The sequence below is a fragment of the Passer domesticus genome, chromosome 6 (genome assembly GCF_036417665.1).
Source record: "Passer domesticus isolate bPasDom1 chromosome 6, bPasDom1.hap1, whole genome shotgun sequence".
NCBI lineage: Eukaryota > Metazoa > Chordata > Aves > Passeriformes > Passeridae > Passer > Passer domesticus.
The window spans coordinates 5,691,201-5,708,303 of record NC_087479.1 but is presented as its reverse complement, the minus strand read 5'-3'; the positions used below and the strand labels follow the sequence as shown (position 1 = coordinate 5,708,303).

The window sequence follows — 17,103 nt, the reverse complement described above, 5'->3', positions numbered from 1 at the left end:
TTAGTCAAGATTTAGGGAACTTTTGAGGGAATTCTGTTTTGATGTCAGAATTCCGGGGACCTTCTCACTCTCTTTTACCTCCCTGACAGGAGGGTGAAGCCAGATGGGAATCGGGATCTGCTTCCAGGGAACAAGGGACAGGATGAGAGGACACAGTCTGAAGATGTACCAGGGGAGGGAAATTGGACATTGCAGGAATTTCTTCCAGGAAGGAAGGTTAGACACTGGAATGGGCCGGCCGGGGAAGCGGCGGAGTCACTTTTCCCGGCGGTGTTAGAGGCTGGCCTGGCACTTAGCGCCATGCTCTCGCCCATGGGCTGCACTCGATGATGCCAGAGGTGTCTTCCAGCCGGATCCATTCCGGGATGCTGCGGGGCCCTGCCCGCCGTGAGGGAGCGGGAGGGCTGCGGCACCGGCCCCGCGGCGGAGCAGCGCCGGGGCTGCCGGAGCTACCGGAGCTGCCGGAGCCATTTCCCGCAGGCAGCGCTGCCCGCCGCCGGCCTCAGGCGGGCAAAATGGCGGCGGCCGCTGAGGGGCGGGAAAAAGGGGCGGGCAGAGACCGCCAGCGCTCCGCCATCCTCCTCCTCCTCCTCCTTCTCCCGGCCGCCCGCTCCGAGCCCCGGCCACAGGTAGGTGCCATCCCTGCCGAGGGTTTGCCCCCCGGCCCTTCCCCTCCGGAGACCGCTGAGGTGTTTATTGTAGCCGCTTGGCGTTGGGTGTTTTTGAGGTGAGGGGATCTGGGTGGGTGGGAAGCGTGGTGGCCCAGGTGGGAGCCGCTCTGGTGCCTCGGGAGGAGGCGGCCAGCGACCCTTCCCGGAGGTGATCCCGGGATGCTCATCCCATAACTGGATGGGATGCGTTGTCCTAAAATGCTGCGTCCCCTGGGGAATGGAGTCAGCACTGCTGAGCAGGGGCTCGCAGCCTGTTCCTCCTGGCTGGAAGCTGGCCTGCGGTGCAGTGGGGTCTTTAGCCGTGGATGTTCCTCCAGGGAATCTTTAACCAGGTGTGTGGGCACGGGTGCATCTGGATTTGGTGGGACAGGGGATGCCGCAGCCTCCCTTCACCTCCCACCTCCCTTATCATCTCCAGCTTGGCTAGCAGGTGTTTTGTAACCCCTACCCTTAAACACCTGTAAGACCACCGAGGAAAGGATTTTTAAGCTTCCTGTGTTTCAGCTGCTTAGGTGGCAGACAGCTGTACACGTACTCTGTAATCTGCTAAAAATAAAAGCAAACCAAACTCAGCTGATGCAGCATCGGCCCACGTGAAGGATGGTGTTCATTTAGACAAAAATTCGTGCCTTCCTGTGAATTCCTGCCTGAATTTGTGGTAGGGTTTGGTTTTTTTCCCTTTGCAGTAAGGACATAATGAGGTTACTGCAGGGAAAACTTGTGAAGTGACTTTATGGTGTTAAAGCCCTTTTTCCATCCTTGCTGTGATAGTCTCCAAGTGGCACGGATCCCCCCTGGTGATGAGAGAATGTTGTGTTAGGGGTTGTTTGGGTATCCAGGCACGTTGTTAAAGTGGGGCCAGGCCTGTATGTCAGGAATGTGTATTGAAGCCAGGTCCTGTAAACACTCACAAATTCATGGAGCCTTGTTGCTAGGGCTTTGCACAGGAATAAGACGTGGATGAGTCCTTCTTTGAAGTCCTGATGTGCTACCTGAGTAGTTGGAAGCCAGGAGAACAGCAGAGGGAAGAGTTTCCATAGTTAGTGAGCTTCAGCAAATAAATTCACCTCTTTTTATGGCTCGTTTTGGAGCAGAGCCAAGTGGAACTGTATTGTTTATGTGCGTAGCTTCTTGTGTCTCACACAAAGATGCCTATTGTTTACACAGAAACTGTAAGAGGAATGTTTTGTTAACATTTGGTTAGCAATATAAACTGACAAACACAAATGCAGACTGGAACTTGAAACAAAAATAGCCCTTCTCAAAGCAGAAAAACACAGCTGCCCAAAAACTGTTTTTCAAGGAAAATTCTGCACCTATTGGTTCTATATTTTCTTTTTAAACTCAGCTTTTGTCATTTTCATGCCTATAAATCTACTGCATGTAACTATCCCAGCAATTTAAGCTCCACACCCATGGATCATCTAAACAGGGCTTATTTTGCTAAAGAAGATTGATTCAATTGTGATATTTTATAATTACATTTGAAATTTGTTTTTAGTTGGGTGTGTCGCTGTTCCATTTTCAAATTCCTGAGCGGACTGGGATGAATTCCCTTCTCCATTGTCAACATGTGTCTTTTCCATTATTTCCAGTAGGACTGGCTGCTGCCTTCTCCTTACATTTAAGAAACTTTCAGTGGCTTAAAATAGTAGGACCAAAAAAACTGTTTTGTCAATATTTTATTAAAAAAAAAAAAAAAATCCACAGTCTACATAAAGAGTAGTTACAAAGCCTGTGGGGTCCTGCTTTCCATGTTGGAGTGCATTGACTTAGTGGATGTAGAAGGTAAATTTTCAGTCATGATAAGGCATAAAATCTCATTTGCACTGTTTCCAACTTCATTCCCCAGTGATCAGCATCTACCAACATTCAAGTGACTGAGACCTGTTTAAATAAATGGGGTGAGTTGTTCTCAGAAGGGCTCAGAAATGTTTGGTATTGTAGCAAAAAGGGATCACAGTAGTTTGAGGACTCTGTGGCAGCCAGATGTTTAATTTTTAATGTCTCACCAGGGATGGCAATGGGTATTCATCAGATTGTACAGGTCCAGTGGAAGAAAGTCAGAATTTCTGTCCTTGCACATCTCCTAATGCACACCATCTCTTCTTTTAGAGTTATTAATGACATTGGCACTGCTTTTTTTTTTGTACTACTTTTTTCACCTTATTTCTTAGCTTGAGTATTTCTGCCTGTCACTCACAGATTCTTGCTTTCATTATTAATAGCATATAATTCTATGTTACACATAGAATATCTATGCTACACATTGAATATCACAGTTACCTTACATTCATTGTTTCTACATTGCCTGATCCTCCCCAAATGAGTATTCAAACCTATTTCTGTTTGATGGGTCGTTGGAAATGTCTACACGTATCTTTTTTTTTCCTTTCTTTCAGCTTTTTCCATTGGCACCAAGAAGAATATATGCTAATTCTGCTACAACTCACAAGTATTGTGTTTAGGGTTTTTTTATTTTATATGTTTTAGGAAGCAGAAAGTGAACTGTTTATTTTACTTTACAGTGAGATCCTGTCCTGCAACTGGGCTGTGTAGGGATGACAGTAACAATGCTGATGTGGAAAACAATTTGTAATACTTCCACTGACATGCTTTAACATATTTATGTAGAAAAAGCTTTATTCCATAAAGCTTTATTTTTAATTTATTTTTTTTTTTTGCAGGGACCTCCGTGTGCCTGAGTCTCTGCACTTGTGTGACTGTTCCCTGGAATCACAGACTCTGTACAGAGATCCTTAACAGGATTTGGAATTGGAGGTCTGTGGCAAGGTGAGATTGGAATCAGTTTGGGTGGGAAGGATGTCAGTTTTAGGAAGGTATTCTGATGGGGAGATGGGTTGGTTTTGTCATCTCCCAAGAACAGGTTGTATATTTTTATTTGCAACCCTCAGATGAAAGAGTGTGTTCACATTTTAAAATAGATGTTTGCTTATTAGTTGTATTCTGGGAAATTCTAACAGCAACGTGTCAGAATTCCACTGTAGCTTGGTAAATAAAAAGAAGACACAAGATTTCCCTGGGTTCTGAGTTCCAGAATCAGTAATGTGTCCATGTATTCCTTCCTGGTCTCCTACAGGAAAGATGATCCCCAGGCAGCATTCCTGAGCCACGAGGATGGGGCCAGATGTACCCCTGCTCAATGACTACAAGCAGGAGTTCTTCTTGAAGCGCTTCCCTCAGACTGTGCTGGGAGGTCCCAGGTTCAAATTAGGCTACTGTGCCCCTCCTTACATCTATGTGAACCAGATCATCCTTTTCCTGACACCATGGCTTTGGGGAGGAGTGGGAACACTCCTGTACCAGCTGGGAGTGATGAAGGACTTCTGCACCGCAGCGCTGTCGGGAGGACTCATGTTTGTTACTGCACTTGCTCTTCAGATGACAAACCTCTATGCAAAGCAAAAAACAGTGACAGTAGAAAGAATACAAATTCAGAATACCCTGACAGATGAAGATGAGTTTGAATTTTCCAGCTGTGTAGGTTCAGAGACAGTAAAGTTTATTATTCCTGGCAAGAAGTACATAATCAACACTGTATTCCATTCCCTTCTGGCAGGGGTATTGTGTGGGCTGGGAACTTGGTATTTGCTGCCAAACAGAATAACCTTGTTATATAGCAACATTGGAGGAACTGTTGTGATCTTTGTGTTTGGATGGGTGACCATATGTATAGGAGAGTATTCATTAATCATAAACACAGCCGCCGAAACAGCCACTTTCCAAGCACTGGATACTTATGAAATCACTGCTCTGATGAGACCTTTCTACATTTTTGTCTTTATTGCAGTGGATCTTGCACACAGGTAAACGTAATAATGCCTTTAGCCACTTAAACTGATGGTCATTCTGTGTGTTTTTGATGGGAACGGTTAAATTATTCTTCAGAGGAAAATTTATTTTGAGATTCTAATCAACTGTAGTAATTTCAAAGGAAGAAGACTGTTGCATATATGATAAAAGTTGAGGTTCTATGCTATGTATAAAAGGCTCTTAAATTTTTATAGCATTCCATGTAAACTAGGAAGAACAGTTTGTAAGTAAGAGATAAATTTTACCTATCTTCTACCATGTCATTTTTCATATCTTTGTATTGGAGCATTTGCAAATATATCCTTTTAAAGGATGTGTTTTGAAAACACATGTTCCTGACCTGGAATCATAAATCTAAACACTGCAAACTTCAGGATTACTGGATTTATGTCCAGATTTCATCCTGGAATACTTTCTAATTTAAGTTCTGTAAAGTGATAGCAGAGGCTTTTATACAAGAGGCAAAAACAAAACAAAAGAAAACCAAAAACCTCTGAATTTGGTTTTAATGAATGGATAAGTGGCTTTGTGATACAGATTTTGAACTTGGATTTTTAGATGCTTCTCCAGGATGAAAGAGCTGTGTCAGTCTACAAACTAGGAGAGTAACATTTCTGTTTTTCAGATGAGTGTCTTAACTGAAATATTTGTAGTTTCAGGCTCCTAAAACAAGATGTTTTTAGATTTACTCTCTGCATTCTTTCTCCCTGTCAGGTGATATTTATAACACTTTGTCACATGTACATATTTTATGGGTGGGTAACTTCAGATACATTAAAAAAAAGCATGTTTGAATTTGCTAGTTTTGCACTGGGAGATGTTTTGTTAAGGATTTACCCTAATTGCCACTTCAGGTGAGGTATGAGAATTATACATGTGGTCTTGGACTCCAAATTCTTCTATTCAGTTTCTTGGGGAGAAGATTAAGACATTGCCAAAATTCCTGATAAAATTCCTCTGAGACTTGCTTGCTTATTAAAAAGGAGAGAGAAACCAAATACCTTGTCAGTCTACCACCTCTAACATTTTAAATATGTTAGCCAAACTACATATGGTTAGAATTTATGCAAATTTCTAATTTGTGTTTTTGCAGGAAGATTTTGCCATTTTTATGTAGAAATAAACCCTCTTTAGGAATATGCAATATTATCTGTAGGTGTTCAGGCAACATGCCAGTTCTTCCAGTGTTAAAGCTTAGATCTTGGGCCTGGAAATTGCATAAAATTTTGCTTTTGTGTTTCTGAAAAAAATACTTCACAATTTTTTGTTAAACAGTTGGGGCTTTGGAGCCTGTGGACCCTTCTTTTTTCCACAAGTATTTTTTCAGTGTATTATCACAATAATAACGAAAATAATTGGGATAATTGCATCACTGTATTCATCTGAAGGCTTCAAGTCTTTTAAATGAGAATTTAGTCTGTGTTCTCATGTTCTAATCAATGTTTTACTGTCCCAAGCATAAATATGTCCTTTTTTTTCCTTTTAAAAGATTAGTTTTTATAGGTTGAATGTGTAAGGTTTTTACTTTGGGACTTGCTGTAGTAATTAAGGATGTAGGAAGTCTTCCCACATGGAAGTTATTTTTCCCTTCACAGAAGTCAAATCCATTTCTTCTTTTATCCAGGTTTGCTGTCAACGCACCCATTCTAGAGCAGACAAACCAGATTTTGCACATCCTGTTTCTTTTTCTGCCATTCTTGTGGGCAATGGGAATTCTGCCCCCGCTTGATGCACTTTTTCTCTGGGGAATGGAACAACTGTTGGAGTTTGGACTAGGAGGTTCACCTATGTCAAGTAACACAAAGTAAATGTTTATACAATTGTAAAATATATCAGTATTGTTTATAACCTTTTTCTTTTCAAGCAAATCTTCTTTATTTTCTCCTTCACAGGTTGTTAGTAATGTTTCTCATTTCTGCTGGAACAGCAATAGCATCGTATTTCATTCCCAGCCCCCTCGGTGTGATCCTCTTCATGACTGGATTTGGGTTCATACTGAGTCTTAACCTAAGTGAGATTGGGTTTGCCTTCAAACACACCATGATCAGCCATTTAGCCTCCAGCAAATCTAAAAATGCTCACAGAGGTCTTAGAATACAATTTGGGTGGAGGGAATTTATTTTCTATGTGACTGTGTTGACGTTTGCTCTCACAGAAGCAGGCCTGCTGCATCAATTTGCAGGCTCCTCATCATTTTCCCAAGGCAGTCCCCAGGCCATAGCAAGTTACATTCTGATCCTATTACTTGTAATTATGTGGATTCTTAGAGAGATTCAGAGAGTGTACTTGTTTGGAATCTTCCGAAACCCCTTTTACCCAAAGGATGTCAGGACTGTGGCTGTGTTCATGGAGAAGCAAAGAAGGCTAATGAAAGTTGGTGTTGTCAGGAGGATTTTACTAACACTAGGTAGGAATTCACCGCTGTCTGTTGTTTGTTAGATGATGCTTATAGGGAGATTGAAACTCTAGAATTGCTGTATGTGCAGGATTCTGGGAATGAACCAAGGGAAACCAAGTGGCTGGAAATACTTGTTGATGTCTTGTTAAATTGTGCATTGAGGTCAAAGTTACTGGTCCAGCACATTTGAACGTGATTAAATTTGGAAGTGATTTTATTTATTTCTTTTATAGGGGTGAACCTAAAAAACTGAGCCTTTTAAAAGCCCAGCTGAAAAAGCAGGGCCTTTTAAAGGATTTTAGTTACAACTCCAGTACCCACTTTTGAAAGGATGTACTTGGAAACAAAATTAGTTGAAAGTCTTCAAGCTGACTAAATATTTGGTTCTTAGGGCTTGCTGGTAAATTGAAGAGCCTCCTTTCTGGTAGGTTAGAGACAAATGCATCCACTATGAGGGAATAAAAATTGATTTAAATTATTTAATTTCATAAGGAAGCCTTAGTTTGGGGAAATACATTGATGACTGCTATTCCATGGGGTTTTTTTACTTATTTGAGTATTCTCTTGGAGAAACAAATAAAGGATAAAAGAACTAATAGCAAGTAAGAGCTAAGCATTGATGTAAATGTTTGTTGTCCTGGGCCATTAGTGCAAATAAATTGTTCAATAACTTGGGAGTGTAATACAAAGAGGAGTTTGTGATGATGAAGGGAAGGTTTCTATTTTTGTGCTGGGATTTCCATGCTGCAATGAGACTGCTTACCTCTGTTGACTTTTGTTATGTTTTTGGAAGGAGGTCAGTGATTCTTTTCTTTCAATTGCAGTGTCTCTGTTTGCTATGATAGCATTCCTGTCACTTGACCATTCGCTACAAAACCTGCATTCCGTGTCTGTTTCCATTGGATTCACAAGGATGTTTAGGATGGTAATTTGAATTTTAAATATGTTAGCCATAGAAATGCTCTTCTAGATGACTTGAGAACCAAGGTGACCTGGAAGAAATATTCCAGGTCATAAAAGCAGAGATAAATAGCTGTGTTTTTTAATGTATTTCTAACATATCTCTGTTTTAGGTCTGGCAGAATACAGAAAATGCCTTACTAGACATGGTGGTTGTGTCAGCAGCACAAATGTTGGCGTTTAATCCCGACCTCTGGTGGAACAGGAGCCTTGATACAGGAATCAAACTCTTGCTGGTAATGGTCATAATGTAGAATTAAGCTGCTAATTGTTATCTGAAGTCTCTGTTTCTGTTGGAGAATTACAACAGGGACCAGGACCTAGCAGGTAGAAGCTAAAATCTGTATTAAGATATATTAAAAGATATAACCATGCTTCATTTTCATACAGTTACTGTGGCTGTGCTGAGTGTGCCACAGGCTACAGACCGTGTGCCTCCCACCCCTGTGCAGGTCGGCCTCCTGCGGGATCGGCTGCTGCAGTTCCTGTCCAAGCTGCACTTCGCCATCGCCATCCTGCTGACCTCGTGGACGGAGAAGAAGCAGCGCCGCAGATCCAGCGCCGCCCTGATCGCGCTCAACCTCGCCTTCTTCCCCGTCCTGCTGGCCCTGGTGGCCGTGTCAGCGCTGCTCTCCTCGCCCCTGCTGCCGCTCTTCACGCTGCCCGTGTTCCTGGTGGGCTTCCCCCGGCCCCTGCGGAGCTGGCCGGGCCCCGCGGGCGGCAGCGCCTGCGTCTGCTCCGACACCGTGTACTACCGGCAGCTCGTGCCCGGCCTGGCCGCGGCGCTGCAGTCGGCGCTGGCGGCCGGCGGCCTGGGTATGTGCAGGCAATGCTCTGAAATACTGCAGCTAAATGCGTCAGGAGACGTGGTTTTCCACCCAAACCCCTTGGGATTGGATCCCTCCCAGCGCCCCAAACCCCTTGGGATCGGATCCCTCCCAACACCCTAAAACCCTTGGGATCAGATCCCTCCCAATGCCCCAAAACCCTTGGGATCATATCCCTCCCAATGCCCCAAAACCCTTGGGATCATATTCCTCCCAATGCCCCAAAACGCTTGGGATCATATTCCTCCCAATGCCCCAAAACGCTTGGGATCATATTCCTCCCAATGCCCCAAAATGCTTGGGATCATATTCCTCCCAATGCCCCAAAATGCTTGGGATCATATTCCTCCCAATGCCCCAAAATGCTTGGGATCATATCCCTCCCAGTGCCCCAAAACCATTTGGATCAGATCCCTCCCAAGGCCCCTGGGATCGCCTCTCTCCCAGTGCCCTGAAACCCCTTGTGATCAGATCTCTCCCAATGCCCTGAAACCCCTTGGGATCATATCCCTCCCAATGGAGGAGAATCCATGACTGAAAACCATGTTTCACGGTGTGAAACTCTGATATTCAGAGATTGCTCAGGGTAAAGTGGTTACTTTTATCCTTCTTGTGCAACCAACAGTAGGACAAAGGGGAAGAATAGAAAAGAATAGAACAGCTACAAGTTGCAGCAGGGGAAGTTCAGGTTGGATATTGGGGAAAATTTCTTCACTGGACAAATGGTTAAGCATTGGAACAGCTCCCTAGGGTGTCACCATGCCTGGGAGCATTCAAGAAACAAGTAGATGTAGCAGTTTGTGAAATGGTTTTGTGGACATGGTGGTATTCAGTAAAAGGCTGGGCTTGATGACCTGGGAGATCTTTTCCAGCTAATGATTCTACAGTGTCTACTTGTTACAATCCTATAAAAAAATAATTATTTTGTTACCTTTAGGGAGAGACTAAATGGTGGTGAAATAATATCAATCCTGATCTTTCTGTACTGAATAAAAAGGATGGAATGCATTGATCCCAGCTAACTGGAGGCAGTAAATTGGGTTCTTTAGCCAGACAACATAGAGAAGGATGTGTGTTAGACTGCTCTCTGTAGGTCTGTCTGTCTGCATCAATCCCATTCCTCAGCATCCAGAAGGTGACTTTGCTAATTTGGCTGTGTTAATTGGTTGTGGTGAATATTGACTGGATGTTTGTGAAATACATGATGTAGCCTAAGTAGCAGTAAACAGCTGAGAACAAACCCCTTGATAAGATTTAATGTCTTATCTTGTGCAGGCAGTTGGGGTGGGATTGTAGCAGCACTGGTGGGTTTACAGCCTGGTAAAGGCTTTGTGCTGGGGTTTTCTCAGAATTACAGAGACAGATGTGAAGAAATTCCCAATTTCCCAGCTGGAGACAGAGTAACTGTTTTAAAATTGCAAGGTCATTTTCTTGAGAAACAGCCTTTGTGTAACCTAAATAATCAAAAGATTGTAGCCCTTAGACAAGAGGCAAATATTTACATAACCCTCTTAGAAAATGGCTTATGGCTGGAAAAAGTGGCCTAATATTTGAAGGCAGTGGAAGTTAACCTTAACCATGCTTTTCTGAAGAATATATCCAGGTTTATTACTAGGACATATGTGCTGCACTTTCATCACTGGTTAGAGAGAGGTACTCAGTAAAACCAGGAAGTCTTTTTTCTCTAAAGAAGGATACTTCAGTTTGTCTACTGAATTAGTCCATTATGTTTTGTATTTACAATAGATAGATTTATTATTATAATATATAGCTATCTGTCATATATATATGTTATCTATCTCTTATATCTATCTATATTATATATATATATGCATATTTTAATAGGGGTTTTTTCCCCCCCATTCCCATCATTATTGTGGTGCCACGTGTGCCTTAGAATAAATAATTTAAACCACTAGTCTTGAGGGGTAAAAAGTCTCTTCTTTAATGGGAAAATCTGTGAATGAATGTCTTGAAGCAAGAAAAAGTGTGGTGCTCTCAGATGAGTTCAGAAGGAAGTGATACCACTTTGTGTGTCACTAATTTAAACCCATAGTTTTTTCTGTGTAAAGGAGTTTTAATAGTTTTAACTGCTAGCAAGAAAGGAATTAAAGTCTTTGCAAAATGTTAGCAAGAAAATGCACTTCATTAGCTCAGTGGGTTAGAAAAGGTTACTTAAATTTTAACTACAGCTTAATGGTTGGTTTCACTGATTGCACCTTACAACATTTTAAAACTGAAATGTTCTGCAAGTGAGTGGTCACCAGACATGAGTGACAGCAGAAGCAGGTCATAAACTGGCAGCAAATGTCATGCTTAAGAATAGAACCATTGTGTTATGAGGATTGACATTCAGCTGTAGTTCAAACAAAGTATAACCACCAGTTCTTAGGAAATTTGGCATTGGTCTTTTTCTGACATAGTTAAAAAAAAAAGAAAAAAAGTTTGGGTTGGTTTTGGGGTTTTTTTGAGTACTAATTTGCTGTTGTTCAGGACCTGATTTTCAAATTCCAGTTGAGTTATATTTTTATTTCTCTGATAACAAATAAACTTCCTACTCCCCAGCAAATTGGGCCATTAGGAAACTCCTGTGCTATATAATGATTCTTTAATGAATTCTCAGTAAGGAGGACTTTAAGTCTCCAGAGAACACTCCAGTGGGAACTATGTGGTTGGAAATGCAGCCAAAAAATGATCTTTAATCATGAAAGTCATCTCTGCAAAGGGAATTGAGGGTGGAGCTATTTAACCCTGGTCTGGTGTGAATAAAGTAGTCCTGCAGTTGTGTGAGGTTTTCCAACTTTTTTAAGCTGCAATTTCAGCCAATTTTTTCAAGATTCTAAGGTGCTAGATAACCAGTGTTAACTGATTGCTGTGCTGTTGCAGAAATATTTTGTGTTTGCTGTTGACTCCTTTCATTGGCATGGAGAAAAGGTAACATGTAGGTTTTATTTGTTTTTTTCCTTGCCTAGGTCTCTCTCTGCCTGGGTCACATTACTTGTGCCGCTTTCAGGACAGGCTGATGTGGATATTGGTGCTGGAAAAGGGCTTCACATACTGTGGTGTTAACATTAAGGTAATTGCACGCTGAGCACTGAGATGTTGATGTTTGGAAATAGTGCAGACATTCTGCTGTGTAACATTTCAGCAGTGTAACTGATTTACATTTAATTTTCTAAGATGAGTGTTATACTAATTAGCCTTGCAATTTACATGAGTAGCAGATGTGAATTTTTTTATCATTTAGCTTGTGACAGAATATCTTTAATAAGCTGGCTAATAAGATCTGCATCAGGCAAAGATTTATTTAGGACATTGATCTGTGCCTATTGTTGCAGTGAGTGCTTTGTTATTGCTGTTATCTCTAGAGAGATTTGTAGATTCAGTTGTGGAAATACTGACAATCATCTTGTTCAGAATAATTCTGTTGCACGCAAACAGCTTGCTGGCATTTAAAGTTATGTCCTGCTGAAGACTAACAGGAAGCTGTTTTCATGTGTGCTTTAGGGGCTAGAACTGCAGGAAACATCCTGCCATGCTGCTGAAGCTCACAGAGTGGATGAAATTTTTGAAATGGCCTTTGAACATCAGGAGCACGCAAGGATTCTGTCTCCCAATCCCCATTTTGGACACATCCTGACTCCCTGTACTGTGGTTCCTGTGCGGCTGTATTCTGATGCCAGGAATGTGTTATCTGGAATCATTGATTCCCATGAGAATTTAAAGCACCTGAAAGATGATTTTGTTAAAGTGCTTGTATGGATGCTTGTCCAGTATTGTTATAAAAAATCCAAGACGTGGGAAAGCCCAGGCAGTGCCAACAAGAACAAACAAGGATCATTTCCAGAAAATCAGCATAGTGGGGCAGTGAAAGGATCCAGAGCTCTGAGGGAAGAAGACAGCTTTAGTATTGATACAGTGGAGGACTGGACTGATGATAGTGACATTTTTGATTTTGAACCCAGTAGCAGAACAAGAGACAGAAAAGAACCTGGGCAGTTGGCACTGACACCAAAAGTGCACCTGTCTATTCCAGGGTCTATAGAAACACAGAACCAAGATTTCCTACAAGAAATATCTCCAGAAGATAAATTAAACAGGGCTGTGGTGCTTGGGCTGCCTGCTGTGGACAGAGGGAAACAGCCAGAAGTTTTACCTCGTGTAGAATTCAGTTGCTCTTACTCGGAGCTGCTGAGCATCCCTGAAGAATGGAGAACAGCGCCAGTGCCTTCTTCCAAAGTCAGTGAAATGAGGCAGAGGTTTCCAGAGGAATGGTACCACTTTGTTTTGAGCCAACTGGACTTTTTTCATCTGAAAGAGAAGCCTTCCAGTTTACTCACAGACCTTATGAAAGATAAAGCTCTGAAAGAGCTGTACATCCACGGGGTGCTGTCGTGTTGCTTTGGTCTGTTTGGCCTGGATAACGCCGTGCCTGCCCCTCGCCACGTCTTCAGGGCCTACACTGGTGGCATTCCCTGGTCTGCCGGCTTGGACTGGCTAACAGGCAAACCTGAGCTCTTCCAGCTGGCATTAAAAGCTTTCAGGTAAAAGAAAAACATTTCCTGAGATTAGAAATTTATGTAGAGGAGTGTCACTTCATTAATGAGTTTGTTAAACGCCTATAGTTTAAATTTATTTGTAGGTTTTTTCCTATATCAGTACTGCCTGGCGTGTGGTATGGACGTTCTTTCTTCTCCACAGCCCCTGCCTCCAGTCTGCTGTGTTAACTGGGGAAAACCAATCTGTTTTCATTGACCCCCAGATCTCAGTTGTGCTGGATTTAGATATTTGGCACTAACCATTATCAGGCAGTGGGGAAGTGCTGGAGGTGAATGAGAGGTGTTTAGCTGATGTGTTTTACATGTGGGTGAGCTAAAAGCACAACCAGACAGACTGGCAGTGACTCAGCTGGCAAGCAGTGACTGACAGAGTTGGAGCCTCTCCACCCTCTGTGGCCTGAAGAGCCTTTCTCCCTCCTGTCCTTGCCACACAACTGACTGTGTGATGTTCTGCACCTTTCAGATACACCTTTAAACTTATGCTGGACAAAGCCAGCCTGGGCCCAGTGGAGAACTTCAAAGAGCTGGTGAATTACCTGGAGGAGTACGAAAGCGATTGGTACATTGGGCTGGTGTCAGACCTGGAGTGGCAGCAAGCAGTTCTGCAGGAAAAGCCATACCTGTTCTCACTGGGGCATGACCCAAGCATGGTAAGGAGACAAATTACTTGGTCAAAGTTTGGGTTTCTTTTTCACTGTTCTTATTTTCCCCTTTGTAATTATGTTCTAAAACATGAAGGCTCTGCAAGGTTGGTTTGTACTGAAGAGGAACTGGCACCGCTGTTGTTGAAAACCCCACTGCACTGTTCTTCAGATGCAGCAATATTTCCTGATTATATTCCAGTGGAGGCATTGAACTGAGGGCACTGTTTATACTTTGCTGTGTTTAAAGTGTTCACAGAGTGCAGCCCCAAAGCTTCACTCAGTGCTTTGTAACCAAAATGCTCTCATCGCTTCTCGGACCATGTCCTGGACATCCTGATCTGTTTGTTCTTGTAGGGAATTTACACGGGGCGAGTCCTCACTCTGCAGGAGCTGTTAGTCCAGGTGGGGAAGCTCAATGCTGAAGCTGTGCGAGGCCAGTGGGCCAACCTGTCCTGGGAGCTGCTCTATGCCACCAACGACGACGAGGAGCGCTACAGCATCCAGGCACACCCGGCGCTGCTGCGCAACCTGACCGTGCAGGCGGCCGACCCGCCCCTGGGCTACCCCGTCTACTCCTCGCAGCTCCTGCAGCTGCCTCTCTTCTAGGCTGTCCTTTCTTCACCTCTGGCTCTTACTGGTTTGTCTTTCTCCTCTCTGTGTTGCAGTCAAATGCCCACGTTCCCTTGTGTGCTGCACTCTCAGGGTGGTGGCACCAGGGCAGCGCGTGTCTATGGTACAGGGGTTGGTGCTGGCCAGAGCCTCCAGCTGGCAGGAAGGTGGGGACTGGTTTCTTGCTGCTGGCACACTAGACACCATTGCCCTTGTGGCTGATGAGCCACATGCTGAAATTCTCTTCTTCAGCTTACAGAAAAGCAACATAATTCTTATCGTTATCATAATTCTGATCGTGAACTATTTTTTCGTGCATTCTGATTTATTTTTACTTTTTTTTTCCTTTGGACAGGTGACTTGCACTGCCAGTCAGGTTACAGCCTTTCACAGTGTTGTCAACCCTAGAGTTGGCAACTAAAGTGTACATAGGACTATTTATATGAATTTTTTTATTCTGGCCATTTTATATTGGACTGAGTTCAGTTCCAGCATTTGTTATATGACTTTCACTGGTCTTCCTTGTGTGTAGTAAGTTATCAGCCATGCTTTAACTAAATTCTAAGGGACAATTTTTACCAAACTAGTTGTTTTGGTAAAAAGAATTTATATAAACCAGTGTGTGCTCTGACACATTGATAGTCTGGGTGACTTTATTGATGAAAGTAAATGTATATAATTAGGGGACATGAAATTTTAAGAACAAATGGTATGATTTCATCTCCTTCTTCCAGTATCCATATATATTATATATGTTATATACATCTGTATATATATGTTGTTACTTTCAGCCTGTCTCCACCTCCCTAACCAGTCTTCCACAAATGCAGTGAGAGCTTCATGATAGGGGATGGGTGGAAATCCAGCTAGAAGTATTTATTTTTTTAACCTCACTGCAGGCTGGAGCAGACCTGGACAAAACCTTGAAAACAGGTCAGTTTCCAGTGGCTCATTTATCCTGTTCACAACCTCCAGTCTTAGCACATAACTTTGTTTTCTCAGCAATTCCATGGTTACACTGTAGGCAAATGCTGAGCAGGGAGTAGGTAATTGTATTTCCTACTCCTACAGAATCAATTTAAATCAGACCTGCTCCATAACTGAAGCAGAGCTGGTTTGGAACACCCAGCCTTGTCTGAGTCCAAGCACATTTATTACTTTTACTTCTCACCTTTAAGACCTTTTGTCTCATATGAAATTTGCCACAGAACCTTGTACTTGGCTGCTGGTTGTTCCTTTAGATAGTGGCCAGAAATGGTTTTTAAAAACTATGCAAGTGGTGTAGTGGGTTTCCAAAGCAGGTTTGGTGCTATGCTGGGCCCTGAGCTGCATCTGGAAATACAGAGCCATGGAAGTGATGTGGAAGGGGCTTGTAGAGAGCACCTATTTCATCTCCCTCTCACAAGGAGGCAGATGTTAACTCTGATTAAAATCTTCCAAGGTGAGGAGTGTCATGAACTCCTCAAGCAGTTCACTCCAGTTCTTTGCTGCTCTTGCAGCAGCTGGAAAGTTGGAGCTATTTCCTAAATCTAATTAACCCTCCCTTGCCCCACTGTAAATTTCTTACTACTTGTCTTCCATATGGTCACAGAAAATTTAATTATCTTTTTTTGCAGCAGTCCTTACTCAAAGATGGCTGTAATTTCTGCCCTCATCCTTGGTCTTTTTTAAACTGAATAAACCAGTTGAGAAAAAGCTGAAGAGAGCTGTGATCCTTTTCCCTTCCTTTCTCTGGGTTGTGTCCATCTGGTCCCCAGCCTTGAGGAGAGCTGCTGATAACTGGGCCCAGTGTTCCAGCAGAGATCCTGATTGGCACCAGATGGAGCAGCACAATTAGCAATGGGCAGCGTTCCTGCTGGAGCACAGGAATGTGGAGCTGGGCTGTGCTGCCCTGCCACATCCTGTCCCCTGCTGTCACAGGCAGTGTGTCCCACACCGGAGCCCCTTGGCACAGCCCAGGGCATTCACAGCCCTGAGGCACGGAACCCCCATCTTAAACCTGTCTGCATCCTGCTTTTGGCAGGAACAGGAGATAAAGCTGCTTGTTCTGTCTCACAGATCTGTGCAGCTGAGTGCCCCTGTTCACTTGGTGTGCTTGTGTGTTCTTGGCCTGTTTGGTTTGGAGCATTTCTTTGATTTATCTGGAATTCAGGAATTGGAGCACCCTCAACCCTGGCCTTGTCTGTGTTCACAGCCAGCTGTTGGGATTACTGATGGCATCCTGCTCTCGGGAATGGGGCTGAGCTTGGGACCCACTCTTATCCCATGTGACCCTTGAAATGCTCTGTCTTCTAAGCAGGTGTGTGCAGAGCTTTATTTAATTCTTCCCAACACCTCCTTGCTTTAGACTGTGATGTTGATCACACACAGGGCAGTGTAAGGGCAGCAGAGCTGAGAAAGGGGGCAGAGGGTAAGTCCTGATGTTGTGTCAGAAATGAAAGGATTTAGCCCTGTACACACATTTTGCTCAAGGAATACATCCCAAACATAGACCAGACACCCTTACCCTCTATACCACACCCTTCTTCTTGTGGGTTTTTGCTAATCAACATGAATTAAGACTGAAAGTGAGGGAAACAGGATCCTGGGGTCTATCATTTT

The 17,103-nt window shown here is 43.2% G+C and overlaps 1 protein-coding gene across 7 annotated transcripts; it reads left to right on the top strand.

The window, feature by feature from the left end:
• The first annotated feature begins 478 nt into the window (after positions 1 to 478).
• Positions 479 to 16,203, top strand: PCNX4 (pecanex 4). Of its 7 annotated transcripts, none has more exons than XM_064422971.1 (12): positions 479 to 629; positions 3,359 to 3,452; positions 3,772 to 4,498; positions 6,130 to 6,309; positions 6,398 to 6,912; positions 7,728 to 7,828; positions 7,977 to 8,099; positions 8,316 to 8,679; positions 11,663 to 11,766; positions 12,198 to 13,234; positions 13,713 to 13,899; positions 14,248 to 16,203. In XM_064422971.1, exons 3-12 carry the CDS (start codon positions 3,810 to 3,812, stop codon positions 14,497 to 14,499), a joined length of 3,552 nt encoding a protein of 1,183 aa, XP_064279041.1. In that variant the 5' UTR covers positions 479 to 629; positions 3,359 to 3,452; positions 3,772 to 3,809; the 3' UTR covers positions 14,500 to 16,203. The 7 variants fall into 7 exon arrangements, with proteins under 7 accessions (XP_064279041.1, XP_064279044.1, XP_064279039.1 ...); XM_064422974.1 differs by having other exon boundaries at positions 3,359 to 3,464; positions 6,773 to 6,912; XM_064422969.1 differs by having other exon boundaries at positions 3,359 to 3,464.
• The last annotated feature ends 900 nt before the right edge of the window (positions 16,204 to 17,103 follow it).